This window comes from Mesoplodon mirus (genome assembly GCF_964341445.2).
Source record: "Mesoplodon mirus genome assembly, chromosome: 19".
Lineage (NCBI taxonomy): Eukaryota > Metazoa > Chordata > Mammalia > Artiodactyla > Ziphiidae > Mesoplodon > Mesoplodon mirus.
In genome coordinates this window covers 50,975,416-51,002,901 of record NC_138995.1, presented here as the reverse complement: position 1 = coordinate 51,002,901, position 27,486 = coordinate 50,975,416, and the positions used below count along the sequence as shown (strand labels likewise).

Below are 27,486 nucleotides of genomic sequence, written 5' to 3'. Positions count from 1 at the left end.
GTTTCATCTTCATTCTTGCCTGATGATTTAACTGGGTATGGAATTCTATACTGACAATTGTTTTTTTCTCAGCACTCTGTAGATACTATTCCACTGTCTTCTGGCTTCTGTTGTTGCTCTTGAGAGGTCTACCATCTGTCTCATTGTTGTTCCTTTTGTAAGTAATCTGTATTTTCTCTCTGGCTGTTTTAAGATTTTTTTTAAGATTTTAATATAATTGATTATATTGTTTTATTTCTAGAACTTTGTTATTTTCCCTCTCCCCTAGATCTTACTTTTCTTCTATATATTCTCTTCCTCATGGTTTTGATTTTATATTTTCATATATTTTAAGCATTTATATTACATGTATCATTCAACAGTTACAATTTCTGGGGAACCGGTCTAATTGTGCAGTTTCTTGCAAGCATAGGGGCTCTTGTGTAATGATGAATTATCCATAGCATTTTTTCTTCTTTTCATTGAGAGTCTAGGGCAAGACAAAAATGTACCTTGTCATTTTCCTTTGAGATCAGATGGATTTTTCTTTTCCTTTCTCTGAACTGTAGGCCTTGGACAGTTCTGATTTTGTGAAGAGGTTCAGTGCTAGTCCTTGACCTTTAGTGGGCCCAAGGCTTTTTGTCTCTTGGGTTTTTTTCATACCAGTAAGGTATAAACTTTTAGGCAATTGAAGTCAACAAATGTCCTGAGGGTAGCTGTGACTTCAGAGTATGCTGACCTCTAGTATCTGATGATCTCTTCATTTTGCCCCCTTTGGATCTGCTTTATTTTCTTTTAAGCATGGCATACTTGTAAAAGGGTATTTGATATATATTATCTAGCATTTCATGGTGTTTTGGGGAAATCTGATACACCATTCACATACTTGCAATATTGAATCCTTCTATCTCTGAACATGCTATATTTACTTTTCTTTTTATGTCCTTCTGTAAAGTTTCATTGCCTTTTTAAAAGGTCTTGCACATTTCTTGTTAAGTAATTTCCTCAGTACTTTATAAATTTTGTTGATATTATAAATAGAAATATTTTGTTCTCAGACAGAAATCATATATATACATATATATATAGGTAGAGCAAAATATTGCTTTCTGTAAATTGATAATAACCTTATAGAAATATCTAATAGTTTTGTGATGGATCATGTTGAATTTCTAGGTAGATAATTTTGCTCACTACATATAATGTATGATCCCTTTCTTTTCTATTTGTAGCATTTTGTGAAAACTAATCAGTAGGAGCTGAGTATTTGACTGTATCACAATTTGAAAACAGTTATTGTCTTTTTTCAAACTTTATTGGGAGTGCTTCTAATGTTTAATTAAAAAATTTTTTTATTAAGTATGTTTCTGTCGGTTTCTGGTAAATACCCTTAATTAGGTTAAGGAAGAGCCATTAGAGTTTTTAATAGATGGTCTTAAAATACATTTTCTGATGTTGAACTATATATATTTCTGCATTTGTGGGGTAAACCTTATTTGATAATGATGTATTAGTCCTTAAATACACAGCTGGATTCTATGTTGCTAATATTTTCTTTTAAAAATTTACCTATGTTTGTGAGATTGGATTAGTTTTCCACAGACTGGATTGTTTGTGAGCTTTCTTTGTCCAATTTTTTTACCTGAGTTCATTTAACTTTGTAAAATGACTTGGGTGGATTTCCATATTTTTTTATATTCAACAATGGTTATATATGATCTTGCCAATAATACCATCAGTCATCAGTATCTATTGCTTTTTAGGAGCACAGACATTGAACTCAAATTTTAAATTCTTAAACAAGTGGCTCAAATGGTCAGTTATTGAAATCAATCAAGATCTCTAAAACAAAGGAGCCTCAGTGTGGGGAGACAGCCTGATTCAGCCTGCCTCTTTATCTAATCATGTGCCTGGCAATGTGTTTATTGGATCCAGACATGGTTGAAGTGAATGCCTTGACAGTCAAAGCTTAAGTCATACTCTTGCATTACAAAAAAGAAAAAAAAAGCCAACTGTAAGGCTTACACTATAGGAAGGCATGGAGAAGAGTTGCAGAACTTCTGTGCCCTCTCCAGGTGCACCACTCTTCTAGCACTTCAGTGTGTTCACTGACCCAGAAGCTCTCTGAACTCCTTCTGTTAGGGTTTTTCATGGAGGCTTCATTATGTAGGCATGATTGATTAACTCAGTGGCCATTAGCAATTAATTCAAATTTCAACCTCTCTCCCTTTTTCAGAGGTGGGGAGTGGCTGAAAGTTCCAATGCTTTAATTACATGGTTGGTTCCCCTGGCAACCAGCTCCTGTCCTTGGGGGCTTTGCAAAACTCACCTCATTAACATAAACTCATGTGGTTGAAAGGGACATGTTATGAATAACTAAAAACATTCTTTTTACCTTTATCACTCAGGAAATTCTGAGAGTTTAAGGAGCTTTCTCCCAGAAAACAGGGACAAAGTCCAAATATACTGCTTCTTATTATATCACAATATTATAGTCCTCTACTTTGACTGTGTATTTATCAGTTTCTCTTTGTATGGCTATCAATTTTTGCTTATTTACTTCAGAGCTAAGTTGTTAGTTGCCTAAGGCCATGACTGTTCTGATTCTTCTTGCCTGACTCTAAGATGATTGCCCTGAGCCGATTTCACTGGAAACTGATAAAGAACTTCTACAAACTTAAGCTTCATCAATCTACCTCCCTGCACCCATACTCATTCTGCCTCTTTTCCTATTATCATAGATGACTTTCTGTGCCTTTATCTAAGGCCAGTACCTCCACTTATATACTAAATGCCAGTCCTACTCATCTGTTTGAGGACATTGTTGAAGTGATAGCTCTCTTAGTCTCCTGAAACATCAGCTTGTCTATATCTGTTATAATCGTTTTTATCAGCATGTTACCAAACTCAGGTTCGGCTATTCACCACTTGAAAGCTAATACTTGAAAGACAAGTGTTGGTTAGAAAAGAAAAGGTTGCTTTATTCAGAAGGCTTGCAACCTGGAGAGAAGGAGGACTTGTGTCCCAGAACCAACTCCAAAGATTCTGCTTGGCCATGAAAGTTTTTAAAGGGACAAAAGGGGAAACGATCTCAGTTAATCATTAAGGTAGGGGGTCAGATTCCTCGTCATTTTGCATTACGTGCAGACTTACTGACTCTTTTGATTTTCCTTTAGATGCTATCTTGTTCATGTAGTTTGCTCGTGGGATTACTGAAGGGAAGGCTGGGGAAAGGATCTAGTCATCTGTTAATTACTTATTCATTTCGGCTTAAGGAAAGAATCAACAGATTAGGCAGGGCATTGTGTGATCAGTAGATTTCAAAGGTGTGATTGGGCTGGAGGTTAGTTAAGCATGGGGGCATCTGGTGTAAAAGTTAGTTAAAATATAGCTTTGCTGAAGTGACAAGGCAAAGGGCCTTCTGCAAAGTGCTGGTTCCTGCAAAGAGTTGTTTCCTGCAGAGAGCTACTTACAAGCACACAAACATGTAACTTCACTCATCTTAAAAGGAAAAACAAAACAGACACAAATCTCTAAACACATATTTTCCTCTTGCTACAGCTCCATTTCTCTGCTACTTTCTACAACAAAACTTCTCAAAAGAATTTTCCATGCTCCCTGCCTCCAGCTCTTCTCCCATGCTCTCTTAAATCTGCTCCAATCAAAATTTATCCCCATTTCTCCACCGAAACTATCTTGTGAAGATCATTAGTATCCTCCATATCACTGAAGACTTTGCTAAACTAGAAGTCACCATTTACCTCATCTTTCAGCATGTGACATAATTGATCATTCTTCCTTAAAATACTTTCTTCACTTGGCTTCTGGGATTCCACACTCTCCTAATTTTTCTCCATCTTTCTTGTCATTGGCTGCTTCTTCATTTTTTTTTGTCGTTGTTTTTGGCTGCTCCTTCTTAATCTCCTTTGCTAGTTTCTTCTCATCCACCTGACCTCTAAATGTTGAAGTGCCCAAGGGCTCAATCCTCAAACTTCCCTTATCTTTTCTTCCCTTCCCTTCCTGTCTCCTCTGTATCCAAAGGCTCCCTGGATGATTTCATCAAATCCCATAGTTGTAAGTGTCATCTATTTGTCGACAATTCCCAAATTTATAAGTCTAATCCATGTATGTCCCCAGAACCCCATATATGCCTGTCTACTCAACATCTTTACCATGTAAAGTCCAAAACAAAATAGTTCAAAACCAAACTCTTGATATTCTCTCCCAAACCTTCTACTATAATGAGAAGTTCTCAGTAAACAGCACATTTATTGTTCTGGATGCTCAGGCAAAATACTTAGAGTTTTTTTTTGACTTTTCTCTTTCATATTGCATGTCCAATCCATCATCAAATCCTCTTCATTCAGAATGTATCCAGAATACAATGACCTCTCACTTTCTCCACCTCTTCCTCCACACTCTAGCTTGAGCCATGTGGATTATTGCTATAGCCTCCTAACTTCTATCCACCTACCTTCTGTATTTTCCTATTGACTATCTGTTTTTTTTTATTTAAACAAAACAACCAGAAGGATCATTTTTAAGCAAAGTCAGAGTTTGTCATGCTGCTTCTCACAACCTTCCAATGACTCCCCATCTCAGAGTAAAAGATTTCTTAAAATTGCTAAGACTAAGATTTCCTTGTCTTTTTCCTTTGACTCCAGAGGATTGTTTTCCTCCCTCTGAACTGTAGGCTTTGGATGGTTCCAATTTTGTGAAGAGGTTTATTTCTAATCCCTGACCTATTATTGATCCAAGGCCTTGTCTCTTGGATTTTTTTTTTTAATCATTAAGATTCAGAGGTAGGCCATTGAAGGCAGCAAATGTCCTGAAGATAGCTGTGGCTTCAAAACATGTTTACCTCTCTAGTTTCTGTTTTTTATTTCATTGTGTCCCCTGTGGATCTTCTTTACTTTCTTTCATGCTTTGCTTACTTTTAGAAAGTGGTTTGTCATGTTTTTGTTTTTTTGTTTTTTGTTTTTTGGGGTTTTTTTTGCGGTACGCGGGCCTCTCACTGTTGTGGCCTCTCCCATTGTGGAGCACAGGCTCCGGATGCACAGCCTCAGCAGGCCCAGCCGCTCTGCGGCATGTGGGATCCTCCCGTACCGGGGCACGAACCTGTGTCCCCTGCATCGGCAGGTGGACTCTCAACCACTGCGCCACCAGGGAAGCCTAGGTTTGTCATGTTTTATCCAACATTTTTTTGTGTGTTCTTCAGGAAATCTGATGCACCATTACATATCAGGTGTATCCACTGTCACAGTCATAATATACAGCAGTTGCATTATACCCTTAAAATCCCTCATGCTGTCTCTTTGTTGTCAAATCCTTCCTCCCTCCAACCTATGAAAAGTGACCTATTTTCATTCCTACAGTTTTGCCTTTTCCAGAATGTTATACAAATGAGAATCAAAATTTATAGCCTTTGGGGTCTGGCTTTTTTCACTTAGTAAATAAGATTTATCTATATTATTGCATAAATCAGTAGTTTGTTTCTGTTTATTGCTGAGTATTGTTCCATTGTATGGAAATACCAGAGTTTGTTGATTCTCTCACCTTTTTTTTTTTTTTTTTTTTTTTCTTTTTGCGGTACGCGGGCCTCTCACTGCCGTGGCCTCTCCCGTTGCAGAGCACAGGCTCCGGATGCGCAGGCCCAGCGGCCATGGCTCACGGGCCCAGCCGCTCCGCGGCATATGGGATCCTCCCAGACCGGGGCACGAACCCGTATCCCCTGCATCGGCAGGCGGACTCTCAACCACTGCGCCACCAGGGAGGCCCCTGATTCTCTCACCTTTTGAGGGACATCTGGGTTTCCATTTTTTTGGCGATTATGAATAAAGCTACTATAATTTTTGGTGTACAGATGTTTATCTGAATGTAAGTGTAAATACCTATGATTGCTGGATCATATGCTGCGTATATGTTTATCTTTATAAGAAACAACCAAACTGTTTTTCATCATGGTTGTACTGTTTTGCATTCCCATTGTGTAGTGTATGAGAATTTTGTGTGTGTTCTTTTTCTTGATCTATATGTCCATCCAACCTACTCTTTTTAAAATAGAATACCAGGAACTTTATCACTCCAGACTCTTTCCCTTATATTGAATAATTGCTTTTTTTTCTCTCCAACATCCCCAGCATTCCATAAGATTACAGAAGCCTTTCATTATGTCTTTGACCTGTAGGAGTGCCTGAGAAATGATAAAAGATATTCTTCTGGGATGAACACATAGAATTGCCTTGGATAGAAGAGTAAATAAGAAAAGACATGAGAGGGCGTAAAGAAACAAAACAGGGTGAAGTAAAAATAAGTAAACAAAAGCAACTTGGTATTTTCATTGGTAAGGATAGGGAGAACTAAAGAAGATAACCATGGTTAGTACCTAGGAAGTAGTATGCAAGAGGCTAGGCAATTGGAGAGGCATATGCTCACTTTTTGCATTTTTATCTTAAATTTAGTATGGAGGTACTTTTATTTGCATCTGTAGGGAGGTATTGGGGAAGACACAGATCAGTGGTTTCCAGGCATCTGCCCCTAGGGTGAAGAGAGATCTACTGCAAAGGGATGGCACAAGAGTATCTAGGAATAATAGAACTGTTGTTGTTTATCATTACTGTGGTGGTGGATACATAACTACAGCCCTCATAGGTCCGTTTCTTTTGTCTTTTTTCTCCTGATTTTTAGTTAAGTTGTCTTGTATCCTCATTCACCTGGTCAATTTTTATTGAGTTCTAGACACTGTAAAGAGAAATTATAAAAGCAGTTTTAAGCCTTCATCTTCAGTGAAGATTTAGGTTTGCTTATGGCAAGTGATCTTGAATTACCTCAGTCCAGATATCTGAGTTTGAGATGATTCAAATATGATTCATACTTCAGACCCTGCCCAGACTGGTCTACTGTTTCTCCCTATTCCTCATTGTAGCCCTCTGGGCTCCCAACCCAAAGTATGGAGAATTTATGTTGAGCCTTGTTCTCTAATTCTTGTGACCCAAGACCCATGAAGTGGTCCAAAACACTGTTTAGTTTCTCCACATCTCACTTGCCTTTTCTAGAATTGTAAGACCTCCCCAAATGGAAAAGTAGCCCCAAATGTTGGGCTTATTTCTCTGAATTTTCATATCTTGCAACTTTTAGCCCACCAACTCTTTATTCTTATATGAATTCTCTAATGCCTTCAGTCAGGTGCCATTTATATTTTGTCCAATTTGTATAATTGTTCTCATCATTAGAAAGGTTCATTTAAATGACCTAGTCTTCTGTTACCAGAAATAGATGTTTAAGATTCAGGAACTGGCATTTAAATTGAGACCTTAGGATGAGAATTGGCTTATATAGAGTATCTCATTCAGAGCAGTCCAGAGACATAGGACAGGCTCTAGGTAGTTGTAAGTTGAAATAGGCTTTGTGATTTTCAGAGCTGAAAGGAATCTAATATGTTTGACAAATAGTGAGCAAAGCTGAGAAGGCTCATGGGGAATCAGATACTTAGGTGGGAACCATGGAGAGCTTCCTCAAAGTCATGGAAGGCATTTGGATTTTATTTTAGAAGTTTAATTTGGAAGCTATTTAAAAATTTTAAGCAAAGATAGCTAATCATAATCTGAATTTGAATCAGAATCTGTTAGTGGAAAGCATTAAAACTAGAGATTCCCAAGCTCTTTTTTCTGATTCACTAGATTCAGATTCAGTTAGTCTTGTGTGGTTATTTGGGAATCTTTAAGGTCCCTAGGTGATTTTGATCCCCACCAAAATTTGAGAACTACTGACCTAAAAGGTTTTCTTAATCTCTTCCCTTATCTTCTTTTTAAAAAAATTAATTAATTAATTTGTTTATTTGTTTTTGGCTGTGTTGGGTCTTTGTTGCTGTGCAAAGGCTTTCTCTAGTTGCAGCGAGTGGGGGCTACTCTTCGTTGCGGTGTGTAGGCTTCTCATTACAGTGGCTTCTCTTGTTGCGGAGCATGGGCTCTAGGCACGTGGGCTTCAGTAGTTGTGGCTCACGGGCTCTAGAGCGCAGGCTGAGTAGTTGTGCATGGGCTTAGTTGCTCCACAGCATGTGGGATCTTCCCAGACCAGGGATCGAACCTGTTTCCCCTGCATTGGCAGGTGGATTCTTAACCACTGCACCACCAGGGAAGTCCCTTCCCTTATCTTCTAAGTATAGTTTTCATTGTTCTCTGATCACTCGTGTGCCCTTTATACATATTAATATATGAAATCATTCTAAGCTAATGTTTTTTCAAACTCTGGGTAGCAACACATTACTGCAGCATGAAATCAGTTTAGTGGTTTTTGACTTTTTGTGTGAGAGAGAGAAAGTGGGATGGAGAGAAAAAGATGACTAGAATAGTGTAGTGTAGAATAGAATAGAAAACGGAATAGGTATTGTTTTATGAAACTGTGCATGTATCAGGTTGTGATGTGAAAGGTAAGTTGTACACAATATTTGAAAAATTCTGAGGTAAGCCAGTTATTTCCTATGGATATTATTTCCATATATATTTTTTCACATATAGTCTTTTCTACCGTGGAAGGTCTTTTGAAATGACAAAAGAAATTTTTGATGTTCTCTTATTTTTCAGACTTGCCTTCAAGGGGTACAAACAAGGACTTAACTCCAAAAGAGGATACTTATGAAACAGAATTATCCCAATGGGAAATGAGTGCCAGGCTTGAAAACTGTGATCTTGAGGAGTCCAATTCCAGAGATTATTTGGAAGTCAAAGGCACATTGGAAAAGCAACAAGAAAATCAGGAGGAATATTTCAGTCAAGGGATGATCATATATGAAAAAATGTCTATTTTCAATCAGCATACTTATTTATCTCAACTTCCCAGGTGTCATTCTACTGAGAAACCCTATAAATGTAAGGAATGTGGGAAAGCTTTTAGACGAGCCTCACACCTAACTCAACATCAGAGTATTCACACTGGTGAAAAACCCTATGAATGTAAGCAATGTGGGAAGGCCTTTAGTCGTGATTCACAACTCAGTCTTCATCAGAGACTTCATACTGGTGAGAAACCCTATGCGTGCAAGGAATGTGGGAAAGCCTTTACTCAGAGCTCACAACTTATTTTACATCATAGGATTCATACTGGTGAAAAACCATATAAATGTGAAGAATGTGGGAAAGCCTTTATTCGAAGCTCACAACTCACCCGACATCAAAAAGTCCATACTGGGGAGAAACCTTATGAATGTAAAGAATGTGGGAAGGCCTTTACTCAGAACTCACAACTTACTCTGCACCAGAGACTTCATACTGGTGAGAAACTCTATGAATGTAAAGAATGTAGGAAGGTCTTTACGCAGCTCTCACAACTTATTCTTCATAAGAGAATTCATACCGGTGAAAAACCCTATGAATGTAAGGAATGTGGCAAAGCTTTTATTTGTGGCTCACAGCTTTCTCAACATCAGAAAATTCATAATGGGGAAAAGCCATACGAATGTCAGGAATGTGGAAAGGCTTTTATTCGTGGCTCATTACTTATGCAACATCAGAGGATTCATACTGGTGAAAAACCCTATAAATGTGAAGAATGTGGGAAGGCCTTTATCCGTGGCTCACAACTTACTCAACACCAGAGAATTCATACCAATGAAAAGCCCTATGAATGTAAGGAATGTGGAAAGACCTTTAGTCATGGCTCACAACTTACTCAACATCAGAGAATTCATACTGGCGAGAAACCCTATCAGTGTAAGGAATGTGGAAAGGCCTTTAATCGTGGCTCCCTCCTTACTCGACATCAAAGGATTCATACTGGTGAAAAACCCTATGAGTGTAAAGAATGTGGAAAGACCTTTAGTCGTGGCTCAGAGCTTACTCAACATGAGAGAATTCACACTGGTGAGAAACCCTATGAGTGTAAGGAATGTGGGAAGTCTTTTATTCGTGGCTCACAGCTTACTCAACATCAGAGAATTCATACTGGTGAGAAACCCTATGAATGTAAAGAATGTAGAATGGCCTTTACGCAGAGTTCACATCTTTCTCAACATCAGAGACTTCATACTGGTGAGAAACCCTACATATGTAATGAATGTGGGAAGGCCTTTGCTCGTGGCTTACTACTTATACAGCATCAGAGAATTCATACAGGTGAGAAACCATATCAGTGTAAGGAATGTGGGAAGGCCTTTATTCGTGGTTCACAACTTACTCAACATCAGCGAATTCACACTGGAGAAAAACCCTATGAATGCAAGGAATGTGGGAAGGCCTTTAGTCACGGTTCTCAACTTACTCTACATCAGAGAATCCATACTGGTGAGAAACCCTATGAATGCAAAGAGTGTAGAAAAGCCTTTACTCAGAGCTCACATCTTTCTCGACATCAGAGAGTTCATACTGGTGAGAAACCATATCAGTGTAAGGAATGTGGGAAGGCCTTTACTCGTGGTTCACAGCTAACTCAACATCAAAGGGTTCATATCAGTGAGAAATCTTTTGAATATAAGGAATGTGAAATAGACTTCAGTCATGGCTCACAAGTTTATATATGAATTATCTGATGCTTGTGACTAATATAGAGAGCCTTCTCTGATCATTAATGCATTATCATCAAAGAATTCTTAAAATGTGAATATGCAAACACATTTGCTTCATAAAGTTCAGCATCAGTGAATTTGTATGGGGGAAAGATAATGATAATGTAATCCATGTAGAAAAACCTACTAAACTTTAGCAAATTATAATAGAGAATAATTCTGTTAATGTAAATATAGAAAGACTTTTAGCCATAGCATATGTCTTTTTCAACATTATCTTGACTCAGTTGATTTCCTTTGTGACATTTAACATGATAATTAACCACTGCTTTGGTTTAATCAATTATCAGATAGACCTAAGACTAATTCCTTACAAGATTCTTGGAAGTATTATGTAAGTTATTACATAATAAAGTTCTTAGGACAGTGCCTTCAACATAGCATATCACAGATATAAGCTATCATTATGACTCATGTTATTTTAGAGAATTTGCATGAGAGGAGGACATTTATTAGTATAATGAATGTTGAGAATCTTTCATTAACATTTAACCCTGATTCTTTGAGTGGGGGGCACTGTATTCTATAATGAATATGAGAAAGCTTTCATTCACATCTCATCCCATATGCTGTACGAGGAAATTCATAGTGTAAAAAAAAAAAAAACCTGTACATTTAATCAGTGGATTGTTGAAGAGGTGTGAAATGAATTGTAACAAAGTCCAAAAGCTCATATTTTCTACCATCTCTGACCACAGTTCAAGAATGTTACTTAGAAATGAAAAAAATTGGATAGCCAAAATAAATCTTTATACTAGGAAATTTTTTAAAACGTGAATGCACAGCTTTTGAATTAAACTAAAAAACTGACATTATAGACTATTTTACAATGAAAACTGATAAGAATCTGTGTCAGAGACTGCTATTTCCCTACCCAATATTCATTTTCCCTTCTTCAGTAATAGAATTCTTGGCTGAAAAGCTATCTCAGCCTCCCTTGCAGATCCACAAGATGTCAGTGGTATTTGTATGAATAGGACATTTAAGAAATCCTTATTTCCTCTCTGCACTTTTTTTGTTTCCCTGCCTACAGTGTGGATATTTAATCTGCACCTCTGGCAATTTTATGGGGACTTTGAGAATGGTATCTGGGTATTAAGGATGTTGGAGCAGAAATACAGAACATGTCTACACCTACGCTGATTTTATGAAACAGCCATACCAATTCGGGTCTGCCTGCCTTCTGTATTTCTTTATATAAAATTAAACTTCTTATTTGTTGATGCTGTTGTCATTTTGTTATTGACAATAATTATTATGGATATAAAAGTTTGTACCTGGAAGTGGAGTGCTGTGGGTAAAAGAAATCTCAAATATGGCATTAACTTAGGGCGATGGAGAATGAGGATCTGCTCATTTCAGGCTAGGAAACTGAAATGAGCAGACTCCTTACCATCTTACAAGGAAGATCTTGTACCAATTAAGGCTGTAATGTTAGGGGAAATGGAAGGAGTGATTCAGAATGTCTGTTTCGGATGTTTCTTGCTGCTTTCAGTAATGTCCTGTGAAAGAGATGAATTTAGTGTACGGTTAGCTACAGAGAGGCTGCTAGCAGAGATTGAAAGTGACATTGCTTTGTTAAGAGATGCTGTGTCAGGCCTGGAGGTGCTCAATCCAGGTTGATGGTAAATTCACAATTTTGAAACTTGTGGGATTCAAAACACCAAACTGATTCTCTACCCCCAACTGAAGCCACTTATAGTGATTTAAAGTAGCAGTCTGAACAAAAAATGAGACCATTGCCCCAACCATGCAAAGCCTCCTAGCAAAGATGACTTTAAAATGCTTTCCCCACCCAAGCCTGTCATTCTAAAATTAGTTATATTTATTAAGTATTTACTGTATTCCAGCTACTATCATAGGTGTTTAGGATATACTGTATTAATGAGTAATTCTAGCAGGAGGAGATGGAATAATAATTGTAGAACATGTTAGAACATAAATGGTATGGGGGGGAGAGGTCATTCAACAGGTGTTGAGAGGACTATGATAATATTTGTTGCTGTATGAAATAAAATGATCAGAGTAGGAAGATTTGAGTGGAGAAGGAAAGATTTGAGTCAAGATTTGAAGGTATGAAGGAGTAAGTCTGCGGTTATCTAAGGGAAGAGCATACCAGACAGAGGAAAAAGCTAGAGCAAAGGCTTCACGATGGGACTATGCTGGTGTATTTGAGGAATATCAGGGAAGCTATTGTAGAGGTCTGTGCAAGGAGATGATTGATAGAGGAGGTCAGATAACAGGGCCATATCTTGTAAGGCCTTGTAAGTCATTGTGAGCATTTTGGATTTTATTCGGAGGGAAGTGGGCAGCCCTTGGAGAGTTTTGAGCAGAGGACATGATCTGACATGTTGCTATTGTGTTAAAACAAACAAACAAAAAAACTAAGTGGGTAGGAGGCTATGGCATTAATTCAGATGAAAGATGATGATGGCTCAGACCAGGATGGTAACAGTGCTAAGAAGTGGTTGGATTATAGATATATGGTAAATGCGATGGAGCAGGCAAGATTTGTTTAGGGACTAGATGTCAGTTGTGAGAGGAAGATAAAAGTCCAGGGTGACATTAACTCAAAGGTTTTGGTTCCAAGCAACTGGAAAGATGTGTTCCCATCAGCTGAGATATGGAAAGCTACAGTTCCATCAGTTTTGTGGGAGAAGACTGGGAGTTCAGTTTTGAACGTGTTTGAAATGTCTTTTAAACACAAAATGACAATGTTGAGTGGGCACTTGGTTCTGGCTTGTACTATGGTAGAGATTATATTAATTTGGTAGTTATTGCCTATACTTATTTAAAATAAGGAGGCAGGCTAAGATTTTTAAGGACCTACATGTAAATGAGAGAAGAAGAATAGCAAAGACTGATCCACAGTGTGTTCCAACATTAAGAGTTCAAGGATAAAAGGACAGACCAGCAGAAGACGCTAAGGAAGACCGTGAGATGGAAGGAAAACCGAGAGTCTGACATTACAGAAGCCAAATGAAAGTGAGTCAAAGGAAGGATGATCAGTGGTATCAGATACCGTTGGCAGGTTACATAATTGTGCAAGGCTTGAGAATTGGCTACTGGATATAGCAATATTGATGTTACTGTTGACCTTGAAAAGAGCAGAGTTATTTTTGGTGTCTTTGTTTTAGAGTCATTGAAGTGAAAGCCTGATAAGAGAACAGAAATTGGATACACTGTTTGGAGATGTTTTGCTGCAAAAGAAAGCAAAGAAGTATGTTAATTATTAGTGTAGCAGTAGGAATAGGAGTGTTTTTGTTTGTTTTCAGGATGGGAGAATTAATAGCAATTCTGTATGCTGATTGGAATAATCCAGTAAGCCGGGGGCGGGGGCGGCAGCGAGTGGATGATTCAGGACAAAGAATTGAGAATTACTGGAGCAATGACCTTATATAGGTAGAGGGGATAAGATTAGTGGATGGAAGGATTAGGTTTTTAGGTGATACCGTGGGAGGCTTATTCCTGTCAATAAAATGGCAGGATATGGGGTGCAGATGCTGGGAAGTGAGTAAATGACATAGAAGGAAGAAGTCTTGGGAAGTGTTCTGATTCCTTCAGTGCTTTCATGAAGTGGTAAGCAAGGTTAGCTGAAAGTATGGGAGATGCGAAGTTTGGGGTTTAAAAGAAAAGAGAGGAGATAGTCACTAAAATGAGATATTTAATGTACAGTATAATTAATTGTTGCCTGGGAACTTTAAAAGGCTAGAAAACTGAAAGAGCAAGGGGGCCAGTAAGCAAAAGAAATCATCAGCTTAAAACTGTATTTACCCAACGATCTTTGGCATTGTAATTAAACAATAGCAAGTAGTTTGAAAGCTTCCTGAGGTAAAGCTTTGAGGGAAATGTTCTGTTAATGAAACCCTGTCCTAGCCTGCAAAAGCCTATGATTCAAATCCCCCAAACAGTCCCCAGGCTATGGTACAAATACATCAGGAAATGACCTATTTATGTAAATTGTCCATATGAAACTACATATGTTATGAAAATATATATACATATATAACTCGAATGTAATCTTTTTCTATTTGTTTTTTTAAAATATATAAACTATACATATGTATATTTTTAATGTGCCTTGCTTTTTCACTTAACACGTTTTGGCAATCGTTCAAGTTTCTATTGCTGCGTAATGACTGCCCCAAACTTGGCTTAAAATACCACAATCATTTATTTAGCTCACACATCTACAAAAATTTGCACAGGGCTTGGCAGCAACAGCTCATCTCAAATGGGTGGCTTGAAAGCTACGAGTCACTTGATGGCTGAAGGCTAGAATCATCAAAAGACTTACTTGCTCACATGCCTGGCAGTTGATTCTGACTGTCACCTGGACTGCAGGATGGTCAGCCACAATACCTACATGTGATATCTCTATGTGGCTGCTTAACATGATGACGGGTTCCAAGAGTGTGTCCCAAAGAAGAAGATAGAAGTGCATGTAATTTTTATGATCTAGCCTCAGAAATCACATAACATCATTGTGTCATACTCCTTTGGATGAGGCAGTTACAACTCAATGAAAGAAGTGTCACAAAATAAGAAGAGCTAGTAGAATAGGATATGTTGTGGCCATTATTTGGAAAATACAGTATGCCATAAAGATGTTTCCAGGGGACTTCCCTGGTGGCGCAGTGGTTAAGACTCCGAGCTCCCAATGCAGGGGGCCTGGATTCGATCCCTGGTCAGGGAACTAGATGCAACATGCATGCCGCAACCAAGAGTTTGCATGCCACAACTAAGGAGCCAGCAAGCTGCAACTAAGAGCCCACCTGCCGCAACTAAGGAGCCTGCCGGCTGCAGCTAAGGAGCAGGCAAGCTACAACTAAGGAGCCCACCTGCTGCAACTAAGACCCAGCGCAACCAAATAAATAAATAAAAAGATGCTTCCATACCTAGCCTTGGAAGTCACATAATTTCACTTCTGCCATTCTCTATTGCTTTAAGCAGCTACACCTTTTTAAAAATTTCTGAAGCACTTATTTTTTATTATTGAAATATAGTTGACATACAATAAATATGTTGTTTCAGGTGTACTACATAGTGATTTGGCATTTGCATACATTATGAAATGATCACCATGATAAATGTAGTAACATCCATCCCCATACAAAGTTATAATATTATTGACCATATTCTTTATGTTGTGTATTGCATCTCCATGGCTTATTTATTTTATAACTGGAGACTTGTACCTCTTTATCCCCTTCACCTATCCCCCTGCCCCAAACACCCGTTCTCCCCTCTGGCAACCACCCATGTGTTCTCTGTATCTATGAGTGTTTTCATTTTGTTTGCTTTTTAGACTCTACATATAAGTAAGATCATATGGTATTTGTCTTCGACTTATTTCACTGAGCATAATACCCTTTAGATCCATTCATGTTATCAAAAATGGCAAGATTTCATTTTTTATGACTAATATTCCATAGAATATATATACCACATATTCTTTATCCATTCATTTATTGAGGGACACTTAGGTTGCTTCCATATCTTAGCTTGTAAATAATGCTGCAGTGAACAACCGGGAGCATATACCTTTTTGAATTAGCGGTTTTGTTTTCTTTGGGTAAATACCTAGAAGTGAAATTGCTGGATCATATGGCAGTTCTATTTTTAACTTTTGGAGGACCTTCCATACTGTTTTCCATAGTAGCTGCATCAATTTACAGTCCCACCAACAATGCACAAGGGTCCCCTTTTCTCCACATTCTTGCCAACATTTGCTATTTGTTGTCTTTTTGATGATAGCTATTCTGACAGGTGTGGGGTGGTATCTCATTGCAGTTTTGACTTGCATTTCCCTGATGATTAGTGACGTTGAGCATCTTGTCATATGTCTATTGGCCATCTGTATATCTTCTTTGGAAAAATGTCTATTCAGATCCTCTGCCCATTTTTTAATTAGGTCGTTTGTTTTTTTGATGTTGAGTTGTATGTGTTCTTTGTATATTTTGGTTATTTACCCCTTATTGGATATGTTATTTGCAAATATTTTCTCACATTCAGTAGGCTGCCCTTTTGTTGATAGTTTCCTTCACTGTGCAAAAGCTTTTTAATTTGATGTAGTCCCATTTGTTTTATTTTGGCTTTTGTTCCCTTGCATGAAGAGACAGATCAGAAAAAATATTACTAAGATCAAAGTCAAGGATTATACTAGGCAGGCATATCTTGATGGGAGAGTGTCATGTTTTAAGAAAGCATATAAGATGGGATATATTTCAGTGGGCATTCTCGGAAAATATATTTTGTCCCTGAGAGCTTCTCAGATATGAATAGTTCTTAGTTCTTATGGTGGCATATTATTCTTATAGCTATATATTATTCTTTGTTGATGTACCATAATTCTGACAGAATTCCAAAATTCTCATTTTCCTCCTGGGCACCTGGCTACCCAGTTCGATAACAAATTTCCCATTCTCCCCTACCAGTTATGGTCCTGTGACCCAGTGAAACATTATCAGAAGTGAGATGCAATTTCCTTCTCATTTGCTCAAAGATTAATTTCTATAAGAGTGTAGAAATAAATCCTAATGCATCATTAATTCCAGTTAAGGTAAATATTTAATGTGGCTATTAAAGGATATATTTTACTTCCAGTTCTAGATCAAGATGGAGTATAAAGAAATATCAAACTGTGGTAGAAGAGTAACTGCAAGATGTAAAAGAACTCTGAAGAGTACCCAAAGGCTGAGCGAGAATATCAAAGAAAAGATAAATTTTGAAGGTGGGCCCCATCTCTAACTCTGGGGTTCAGTTCAAGTTTCACAGAAGGTGTGGTTTCAGCCCAGTGGATGGTGGAGAATTTTGGTGGGTTTCCAGGGCCAGAGCTGATCTATAGTCATCGAACAAACAGGACACAAACCTTTGGGACACAACTGAATTGCAACTGCTATAGTTGAGGTGCTGGTACAAGGTTTGGAGAACACGGTATCTGCATTGAAAGGGCCATGGGAAACTGCCGGGGCATAATTGACCCACAGCTTGTGTGTGGGCACCTAGGGAGAGTCAGAAGCTGCTGTGGCCCAAGGACTGCAGTTCACATTATCTGCATCAGGAAGTTAGTCTGTTGGCCTTGGCTGGGCTGCAGAGTTCCAAGAGGCTATATGCTCTCTAGGTACACAGCTGGGGCAGAACAGTACTGAATGTTCTCACATACCCGCACTACTAAACAATCATACAGGAGGAGCAAGAAGAAGCAAAACACTGCACACCAGGTCCAGTAAGAGAAGCCTATTGAAAAGCTCAACATGCTCACTCTAAAGGAGAAAATGCTTAGAAGTCAGTCCATTATAGTACAGCAGGTACTGAAAGTTAAATTTGGATCTGTGAGGCAATAAATTGATAACTGGCAAAAGGGTGGATGAATATCTTCAAAATGTAAACTCCTTTCAGTCAGAAAAACTCAAGTAAATGAGTTGAAAAGTGTAGAAATCCATATGCATTTTACAGAAAAGAAAACCTAAATTATCGATAAACATAAGAAAAATTGTTGCTCCTCATTAGTAATCAGGGACGTGAACCAGAACTACAGAGACACCTGCTCACAACTGTCTATTGGCAAAAATAAAGTTGGCAAGTATCAAGAGTTGGTGAGGATTTGGTGAAATGATAATTTCATCTGCTGGTGACAGTGAAAATCATAACTACTTTGGAAACATAGGCAATACCTATTAGCTTTAAAGATGCATATGCCCAATGACTTAGTATATAGACATATTAAGCATATAGATATAGAATAGATATATCCCCTATAGAAAACTTACGCAGATATACCAGAATGTAAATACAAATATGGTCCTAGTGACATTGTTCATTTTACTTTTATTTCAGTCTTAGAACTATATAATTAAATGTTTATAGAACATTCCACCCACTAACAGCAGAATATACATTCTTTTAAGGACTCATAGAGCATTCACCAAGACAGATTGTATGCTGGGTCATAAAACAAACATTAACAGATTTAAAAGAACTGAAATCATATAGATATGTTCTCTGACCATAATGGAATCAAACTAGAATCAATAAAAACAGAAAACAATAAGAAAACATAAAACACTTGGAAATTAATCCACACACTTAAATAATTCATGGGTCAAAGAGGAAATTTCAAGGTAAATAAAAAATGTATTGAACTGTAAAATTGAAAGTCCACAAATATTCATATCAGCTTTGTTTGAAATAGCCAAAAACTGAAAACAATTCAGATGTCCTTTAGCAAGTGACTGGTTAAAAAAAACATGGTACATCCACACCATGGAATAATAATCAGCAATTAAAACTTTAAAACAAAGAATGAACTATTGACACACACAGCAACTTGGATGAATCTCCAGGGAATTATGCTGATTGGAAAGAAAAAAAACAATCTCAATAGGTAACATAATATATGATTCCATTTATATAACATACTTGAAATGCTAAAATTATATGATGTAGAAAAGATTAGTGGGTGCCAGGGATTAAGGACGGGGGAATGAAAGAACAGGAGGGATGTGGGTGGTTATAAAAGGACAATGCTATGGATTCTTGTGATGAACTGTTCTATATTTTGACAAATTGGTGGATACATAAACCTACATGTGACAAAATTGTATAGAACTAAACACACAGACATGTAGATACACAAGTGAGTACAAGTAAAACTGGGAAAATCTAAATAAGATCATCAGATTATATCAATGTCAATATCCTGATTGTGATATTGCCTTATAATTTTGCAAGATGTTATTTTGAGGAAAATTGGGTAAACCATTGGATATGTATAATATGTAATAATATATAATAAGTATATTAAATGCTGACTTTCAGTCATTTTACTGAAGTTTTCCCAATAAACTTTTTTTAACATAAATTTATTTATTTATTTATTATTTTTGGCTGCATTGGGTCTTTGCTGCTGCACGCGGGCTTTCTCTAGTTGCAGCGAGCTGGAGCTACTCTTTGTTGCAGTGCGCATGCATCTCATTGCAGTGGCTTCTCTTGCTGCAGAGCTTGGGCTCTAGGTGCTGGGGCTTCAGTAGTTGTGGCTCGTGCGCTCTAGAGCACAGGCTCAGTAGTTGTGGCGCACTGGCTTAGTTGCTCCATGGCATGTGGTATCTTCCCTGACCAGGGCTCCAACCCATGTCCTCTGCATTAGCAGGGGGATGCTTAACCACTGTGCCACAAGGGAAGCCCTCCCAGTAAACTCCTGATTGGATGAAGCTTGCCCTCTCATAGATTCCTCCAGAAGGACTAAGGGAATGCACACATATGGAAAACTGTGGCCTTGTATTGGAAGGAAAACTTGGCTGGATACAAAATCCTTGGTCCACACTACCTCTTGAGTTTTTTTAAAATGCTGTCCCATCTTTGCATTTCTTTTTAGTTTTTGAGAAGTGTAATGTCACTACCCTCTCCTCCCAAATGGAGAAACTAATAAAAACCTATGATTACGCTAGAATTTTGAGAATATTTGCTTTACACTTCTAACTAGTTTCACTATTTTATTTTATGTATCTGTTTATTTTTGGCCTCACTGCGAGGCATGCAGGATCTTAGTTCCCTGACCAGGGATCGAACCCAGGCCCCCTGCAGTGGAAGCATGGAGTCGTAACCACTGGACCACCAGGGAATTCCCTAGTTTCACTATTTTATATTTTTACATTTTACACTCTTCTGGCCTCACCAACTAAACTATGATATGCTTTAGAACTAATTCATATCTTTTATCTCTCTTTCCATACTGCTGGTCAAAATATTTGGTACCAAAAAAAATGTAGCCAATACTGTTTTACTCAATCCAAGTAAATACATTTTTAAAAAATATACAAGTTGGGACTTCCTCGGTGGTCCAGTGGGTAAGACTCTGTGCTCCCAGTTCAGGGGGCCTGGGTTCGATCCCTGGTCACGGAACTAGATCCCACATGCCAGCCACAACTAAGAAATCTGCAACCCTGCGTGCCGCAACTAAGACCCGGCGCAGCCAAAATAAATAAATAAATATTTTTTTAAAAAATATCTCCCATTAAAAAAAAATGATACATGTTAATGGTGTGTGGAGAGATATTTCTTAAAACTTTGCTAATTCTTTGAAATTTTAATATATATATATCTCTAGAATTAAAGATATAAAAGCAATTTCCATTGATAAATAAGAATTTATAATAAAAACATATTTAAGAATGTATTTGATGGGAGCTCCCTGGCAGTCCAGTGGTTAGGACTCAGTGCTTTCATTGATGTGGGTCTGGGTTCGATCCCTGGTCGGGGAACTAAGATCCCACCAGCCACGTGGCACAGCCAAAAGAAAAAGAAAAAGAAAAAAAAGAATGTATTTGATGAAATAAAATTTATATTTTAAGGCAGGAGAAGAAATTTTAAACAAAAAATTCTCTCTCTCTCTGTCCATTTGGGCCGCCTTCCCCCCTCCGTAATGTGCAGTGTGCATCTGCTTTGTATTTAGTTAAATTTTTAGTAGTATATGACTGATTCTCTTTTTTCCTTTTCTGTATATTTTTAGTTACTTTCTTAGTGTTGGCCTTGGGGATTACAATTAACATCTTAAATTTTATAACATAGTTTGAATAATACCAACTTAGCCTCACTAGTATACAGTCTGCTCCTGTACAGCTCTTTTCCCCCTCTTTATATTATTGTCACAGGTTATACCTTTGTACATTGTGTATCCATTAACATAAATTTATTCTTTTTTATGCTTTGCTTTTAAGTCATAGAGAAAAAAGAGGAGTTCCAACCAAGTACAATAATACTGGTTTTTATATTTTCCTATGTATTTATGGCTTCAAGTTACTATCTACTGTCCTTTCATTTTAGACTAAAGCATTTCTTATAAGGAAGGTCTTGAGAGTTTAGCTAACCTATTTCATAACATTGCTGCCTTGGCATCCATTTTGTGTAGTCAAATGACCTGCAAGGGCCTTGAATTAACACTAGCTCCCCCACCAAGCACATACCATAAGTAACTACCCAGAGAGTCACAAGTAAATGTAAGTTCCTGATAGGACCCCCCCAATGGCCTTTGTAATAAACAGACTCCCCGGCCTCCTAGGGCCTTCCCCTTGTGTTCTCCTTTGATAAGACCTCTACAAAGCTTACTGAAACCCCATTCTTTTTGGTTTGAATCAACCAATCTGGCCTTAGCATGGGAGCCCCAAAATACTCTACCCACAGACCCTAATAAAGGCATGTGCCCTACATCCTGCTGTGCTCTCTGCCTGCACCCTTGACTTCCCTGCATGGCCCCTTGAGGTGTGCTGAGCACCTCCTCCAGGACCTGTGAGTAATAAACTTCTCTATTTCAATTCCTTTGTGACCTTTTTGTCAACTGCAGTTCACCATCCAACACCCTGGGGCTCTTAAGTAACCCCAAATGTTAATTTAACAAAGTCACAGCAGAAGGTCTACTAGTAAACTCCTTCAGTTTTTATCTGGGAATATCTTAATTTCTTCATTCTTTTTTAAAATATGTATTTATTTATTTCATTACTCTGGGTCTTAGCTATGGTACGCAGGATCATCGTTGCAGCATGTGGCTCTTAGTTGCAGCATGTGGTATGTAGTTCCTTGACCATAGATCGAACCCAGGCCCCCTGCATTGGGAGCACAGAGTCTTAGCCACTGGACTACCAGGGAAGTCCCCTCTTCTTCATTCTTGAAAGATAATTTTGCTAGCTATAGAACAACTGTCAACATTTTGTTTTTGTTTTTCTCTTTCAGGATGTTAACTATACCATCTCACTGTCTTTCACGGTTTCTGATAAGAAATGAGCTGTTAATCTTATTGAAGCTCCCTGGTATGTGACAAATTGATTACCTCTTGCTGCTTTCAATGTTCTGTCTTTTCTTTGCTTGTCAGTAATTTAAATATTACATGTCTCAGTGTGGACCCCTTTGAGCTTATCCTGCTTGCAGCTTATTGAGAGTCTTGGATGTATATATTTCATTTCTTCATCATGTTTGGGGAGATTTTGGCAGTCATTTCTTCAAATATTTTTCCTGTTCTTTTCTCTCTCCTTCTGGGCTCCTATTATACATATATTGGTATGGTTGATGTAGTCACACAGGTCTCGCAGGCTTTCTTCATTTTTCTTCACTCTTTTTTCTTTGTGCTCTTCAGACTAGATCATTTTAATTGCCTTATCTTCAAGTTCACTAAGTTTCCTGCCTCCCTCAGATCTGCCATTGAACTCCTCTAGTGAATTTTTCATTTCAGTTATTGTACTTTTCAGTTTCAGAATTTCTTTTTAGTTCCTTTTTATAATTTCTGTCTTTTGACTGACATTCATTTTTGTTCATATATTTTAAATTTTTCCTTCAGTTTTTTTTTTGTCCATGGTTTTCTTTAGCTCACTGAATATATCTGAGATAGTTGGCTTAATGTATTTGACTAGTAAATCCAATGTCTGGGTTTCCTCAGTGATAGTTCCTGTCAAATTCTTTTTTAACATATGAATGGGACATACTTTTCCTTTGTCTTTATATGCCTTGTAATGTTTTGTTGAGATGTGGACATTTTGAATAAAATAACATTGTAACTGTGGAAATCAGATTCTTCTCCTCAGGGATTGCTGATTTTTTTGTTGAGGACTGCAGCCATCCATTTGTTTAGTGACTTCTAGAAACTCTTTTTGGAAAGTGTGTATTCCATGTTGTGTATGGTCGCTAAAGTTTCTGTCCCATTATCTCTGAGGTCAGGCAGAGATATTGATTAAAGATTCAATCTAGCAGAGATATTGCTTAAAGATTCAATCTATCAAGTAAATATAACAATTATAAACATATATGCACTGTCTTAGTCAGCCTGGGGTGCCATAACAAAATTCCATAAATTGGGTGACTTAAGAAACAGAAATTAATTTTCTTATAGTTCTGAGGGTAGAAATTCGGAGATCAGGGTGTCAGCATGGTCAGTTCTTTGTCCAAGCACAGAGAAATACAGTGACCAACCTCTCTGGTGTCTCTTCTTATAAAAGCAGTAATTCCATCATGAGGTATCCAGCATCATGACCTCATCTGACCCTAATTTCCTCCCAAAGGCCCCATCTCCAAATACTGTCACATTAGAGGTTAGGACTTCAACATTTGAATTTAGGGGTCAAACATTCTGTTCATAATATGCTCCCACAAACAGAGCTGCAAATGATATGAAGCAAAAATTGACATTATTGAAGGTAGAAATTTTTACACAATAGTAGTTGGAGACTTCAATACTCCACTTTCAGTAATGAACAAAACAATGAGAAAGAAGATCAGTAAGGAAATAGAGAACTTGAACAACACTTTAAACTAACAGACATAGACAGTACATACCCAATAACAGCATAAAACTCATTATTTCTCAAGTGCACATGGAACATTCTCCAGGATAGATATATAGTAAGCCACAAAACAAGTCTTAGTAAAATTTAAAAGACTGAAAATATACCAGGTATATTTACCAATCACAATGGAATGAAACTAGAAATAACAGTAGCAGTAGGCAAGTGGGAAATCCAAAAAAAATGTGGAAATTAAACACACTCTTAACCAATGTATCAGAGACGAAATCACAAGGGAAATTAGAAAATATCTTGAGACGAGTTGAAATAAAAACACAAGATACAAAGACTTATGGGATGCATCCAAATCACAGGGGAAGTTACAGCTATAAATATTTACATTAAAAAAAGAAGAAAAACTCAACTCAATAACCTAACTTTAGGGACTTCTCTGGTGACACAGTAGTTAGGAATCCACCTGCCAATGCAGGAGACACGGGTTCGAGCCCTGGTCTGGGAAGATCCCACATGCTGCGGAGCAACTAAGCCCATGCACCACAACTACTGAGCCTGCGCTCTAGAGCCCGCGAGCCACAACTACTGAGTCCATGTGCCACAACTACTGAAGCCCGCGTACCAAGAGCCTGTGCTCCACAACAAGAGAAGCCACTGCAATGAGAGGCCACCACAATGAGAAGCCCGTGCACTGCAACAGAGTAGCCCCTGCTTGCCGCAGAGAGCCCACGCACAGCAACAAAGACCCAACTGCAGCCAAAAATAAATAAATAAATAAATAAATAAATAATAACCTAACTTTACACCATGTGGAACTAGAAAAAGAACAAGCTAAACCCAAAGCTATCAGAAGAACAGAAACACTAAATATTAGAGCAGAGATAAACTAAATAGAGAATTCTATGTAAAAATAATCAACAAACCCAGAAGTTGGTTCTTTGAAAATAACAGCAAAACTGATAAACCTTTGTCTATGAGTATAAAGAGAGAGAAGAATTAGATCACTAAATCATTTTCAGAAGTGAAAGTAGGGATGTTACTATCGATTTTACATAAATGAAATGGATTATAGGGCTTCCCTGGTGGCACAGTGGTTGAGAGTCCGCCTGCCAATGCAGGGGACACGGGTTCGTGCCCCGGTCTGGGAAGATCCCACATGCTGCGGAGTGGCTAGGCCCATGAGCCAGGGCCACTGAGCCTGTGTGTCTGGAGCCTGTGCTCCATAATGGGAGAGGCCATAACAGTGAGAGGTCCACATACTGCAAAAAAAAAAAAAAAAAAAGGATTATAAGAGAATAATACAAACAGTTGTTGGCCAACCAAAGGGATAACCTTGATGAAATGGGTAAACTCCTAGAAATACACAAATACAAAAACCAGCTCAAGAAGAAATAGAAGATCTTAACAGACTTACAACAAAAAAGGCTATTAAATAAATAATCATAAACCTCCCAACAAAGATAAGCTCAGGACCAGGTGGCTTCACTAGCGAATTCTAGAATAATGAACACCAACACTTCTTAAAGTCTTCCCAAAAACTGAAAATTCAATTTAAGGGAAAACTTCCAAACTCATCCTATAAGGTCAACAATAGCTTGATATCAAAGCCAAGAACAAAACAAAAGAAAACTCCTAAAAGCCAGTATCCCTTATGAATATAGATGCAAATATCCTCAACACAATACTAGCGATAATATGCTAGTTATACACCGTGGCCAAGTGGAATTTATCCCAGTCCTGTGAGGGTGTTTCAATATATGAAAACCAATGTAATGTGCTACATTAATAGAATGAAGAGGAAAATCTGAATAATCATATCAATTGATGCAGAAATATGTCTGAGTTAAAACTATAAATCTCTTAGAACAAAACATAGGTGTAAATCTTTGTGACCTTAGATTAATGGTTTCTTTGATATGATACCAAAAGTATAACAATAGTAGAAAAAATAGACAAATTGGAATTCTTCAAAATTAAAAACTGTTTTGCTTCAAAGGGCGCCACCAAGAAAGTAAAAAGACACCTACAAAATGGGAGAATATGTTTATAAATAACATATCTGATAAGTAACTTGTCTGAGTCCTTTTGCTATAAGGAATTCCATAGCTGAGTGGCTTTTACACAACAGAAATGTATTTCTTATAGTTCTTGAGGCTGGAAAGTACAAGATCAAGGTGCTGGCAGATTCCATGCCTGGTGAGGGTCCACTTTCTGGTTCTTAGATGGATGTCTTTTCACTGTGTCCTCACATAGCAGAAGGGGCAAGTGAGCTCTCTGGGCTCTTTTATAAGGGCACTAATCCCATTTGTGAGGACTCTGCCCTCATGACATAATCATCTTCCAAAGGCCCCACCTCTAAATACCATTACATTTGTCATTAGGTTTTGACATTTGAATTTTGGTTGGGTGGGGGACACACCAACATTCAGACCATAGCAGAATTTGTATTTAGAATATATGAAGCACTCTTACAGTTCAACAATGAAAAGAACCCCACCGTTATGGACTGAGTGTGTCCCCCACCCCACCAGATACATATGTTGAAATCCTAACCCACAACTGGAAGGTGCAGGCTTTGGGAGGTAATTAGGTCATGAGGGTGTAGTTCTCATGAATGGCATTAGTGCTGTCAAAAAAAAAGAAACAAAGAGATGAGTTTTCTCTTGGCTGTGTGAAGATATAATGAGAAGGTGCCCATCTGCAAACCAGGAAGACTGTCCGTACCAGACATCAGATCTGCCAGTGCCTTAATCTTTGACTTCTAGCTTCCAGAGCTATGAGAAATAAATGTTTGTTGTTTAAGTAACCCAATTTATGGTATTCTGTTATAGCATCCTGAACTAAGACACCAATTTAAAAATTTGAAAAGGATTTGAATAGACATTTCTCCAAAGATATACAAATGGCAAATAAACATGAAAGGATGCTCAACAACATTAAGAAAAGGCAACTCAAAACCATAGGTAATAAGTACCACTTCACACCCACCAGGATGGTTATAATCTAAATGATGAACAATAATAAGTGTTGGTTTAGATGTGGGGAAATTGGAACCCTCATACATTGGCATTGAGAATGATGTGGTAACTGGAAAACATTTTGGTAGTTCCTCAAAAAGTCAGACGTAGAATTACCATATGATCTGTGGGACTTCCCTGGCGGACCAGTGGTTAAGACTCCACGCTTCTACTGCAGGGGGCACTGGTTTGATCCCTGGTCGAGGAACTAAGATCCTGCATGCCACTCAGCATGGCCAAAAATGAATAAATAAATACATTAATTAATTTAAAAAAGAGTTACCATATGATCTAGGAATTCCACTCCTAGTTATATATCCAAAAGAAATAAAAATATATGTCCACACAAAACTTGTACACAATGTTCAGAGCAGCAATATTCATAATAGTCAAAATGTGGAAACAATCCAAACGTCCACCCACTGATGAATGGATAAATAAAATGTGGCAAAACCATAAAGTGGAATATTTGGGGCAATAAAAGGGAATGAAGTTCTTACCATATGATTCAGTAATTGGGTTCCTTGGTATTTACCCAAAGGATTTGAAAACTTATATACACACAAAAACCTGCACATAGATGTTTAGAGCAGCTTTATTCATAATTGCCAAAGCTTGGAAGAAACAAAGATGTCTTTTGGCAGGTGAA

At 37.8% G+C, this 27,486-nt stretch overlaps 1 protein-coding gene across 5 annotated transcripts in view; it reads left to right on the top strand.

Annotated features, from left to right (window-relative positions):
- LOC309795045 (uncharacterized protein) overlaps nucleotides 1-11,760 on the top strand; it is a 28,677-nt gene extending 16,917 nt beyond the window's left edge. For 4 of the 5 annotated variants that reach the window (XM_082607054.1, XM_082607056.1, XM_082607055.1 and 1 more), the window contains one exon: nucleotides 8,562-11,760. In XM_082607054.1, coding sequence (XP_082463180.1) covers nucleotides 8,562-10,492 — 1,931 coding nt within the window. In that variant the 3' untranslated portion in view covers nucleotides 10,493-11,760. Of the gene's footprint in view, nucleotides 1-72; nucleotides 158-8,561 lie in introns of all 5 variants that reach the window. The other variant, XM_082607058.1, reaches the window with a different exon arrangement.
- Nucleotides 11,761-27,486: the final 15,726 nt, after the last annotated feature.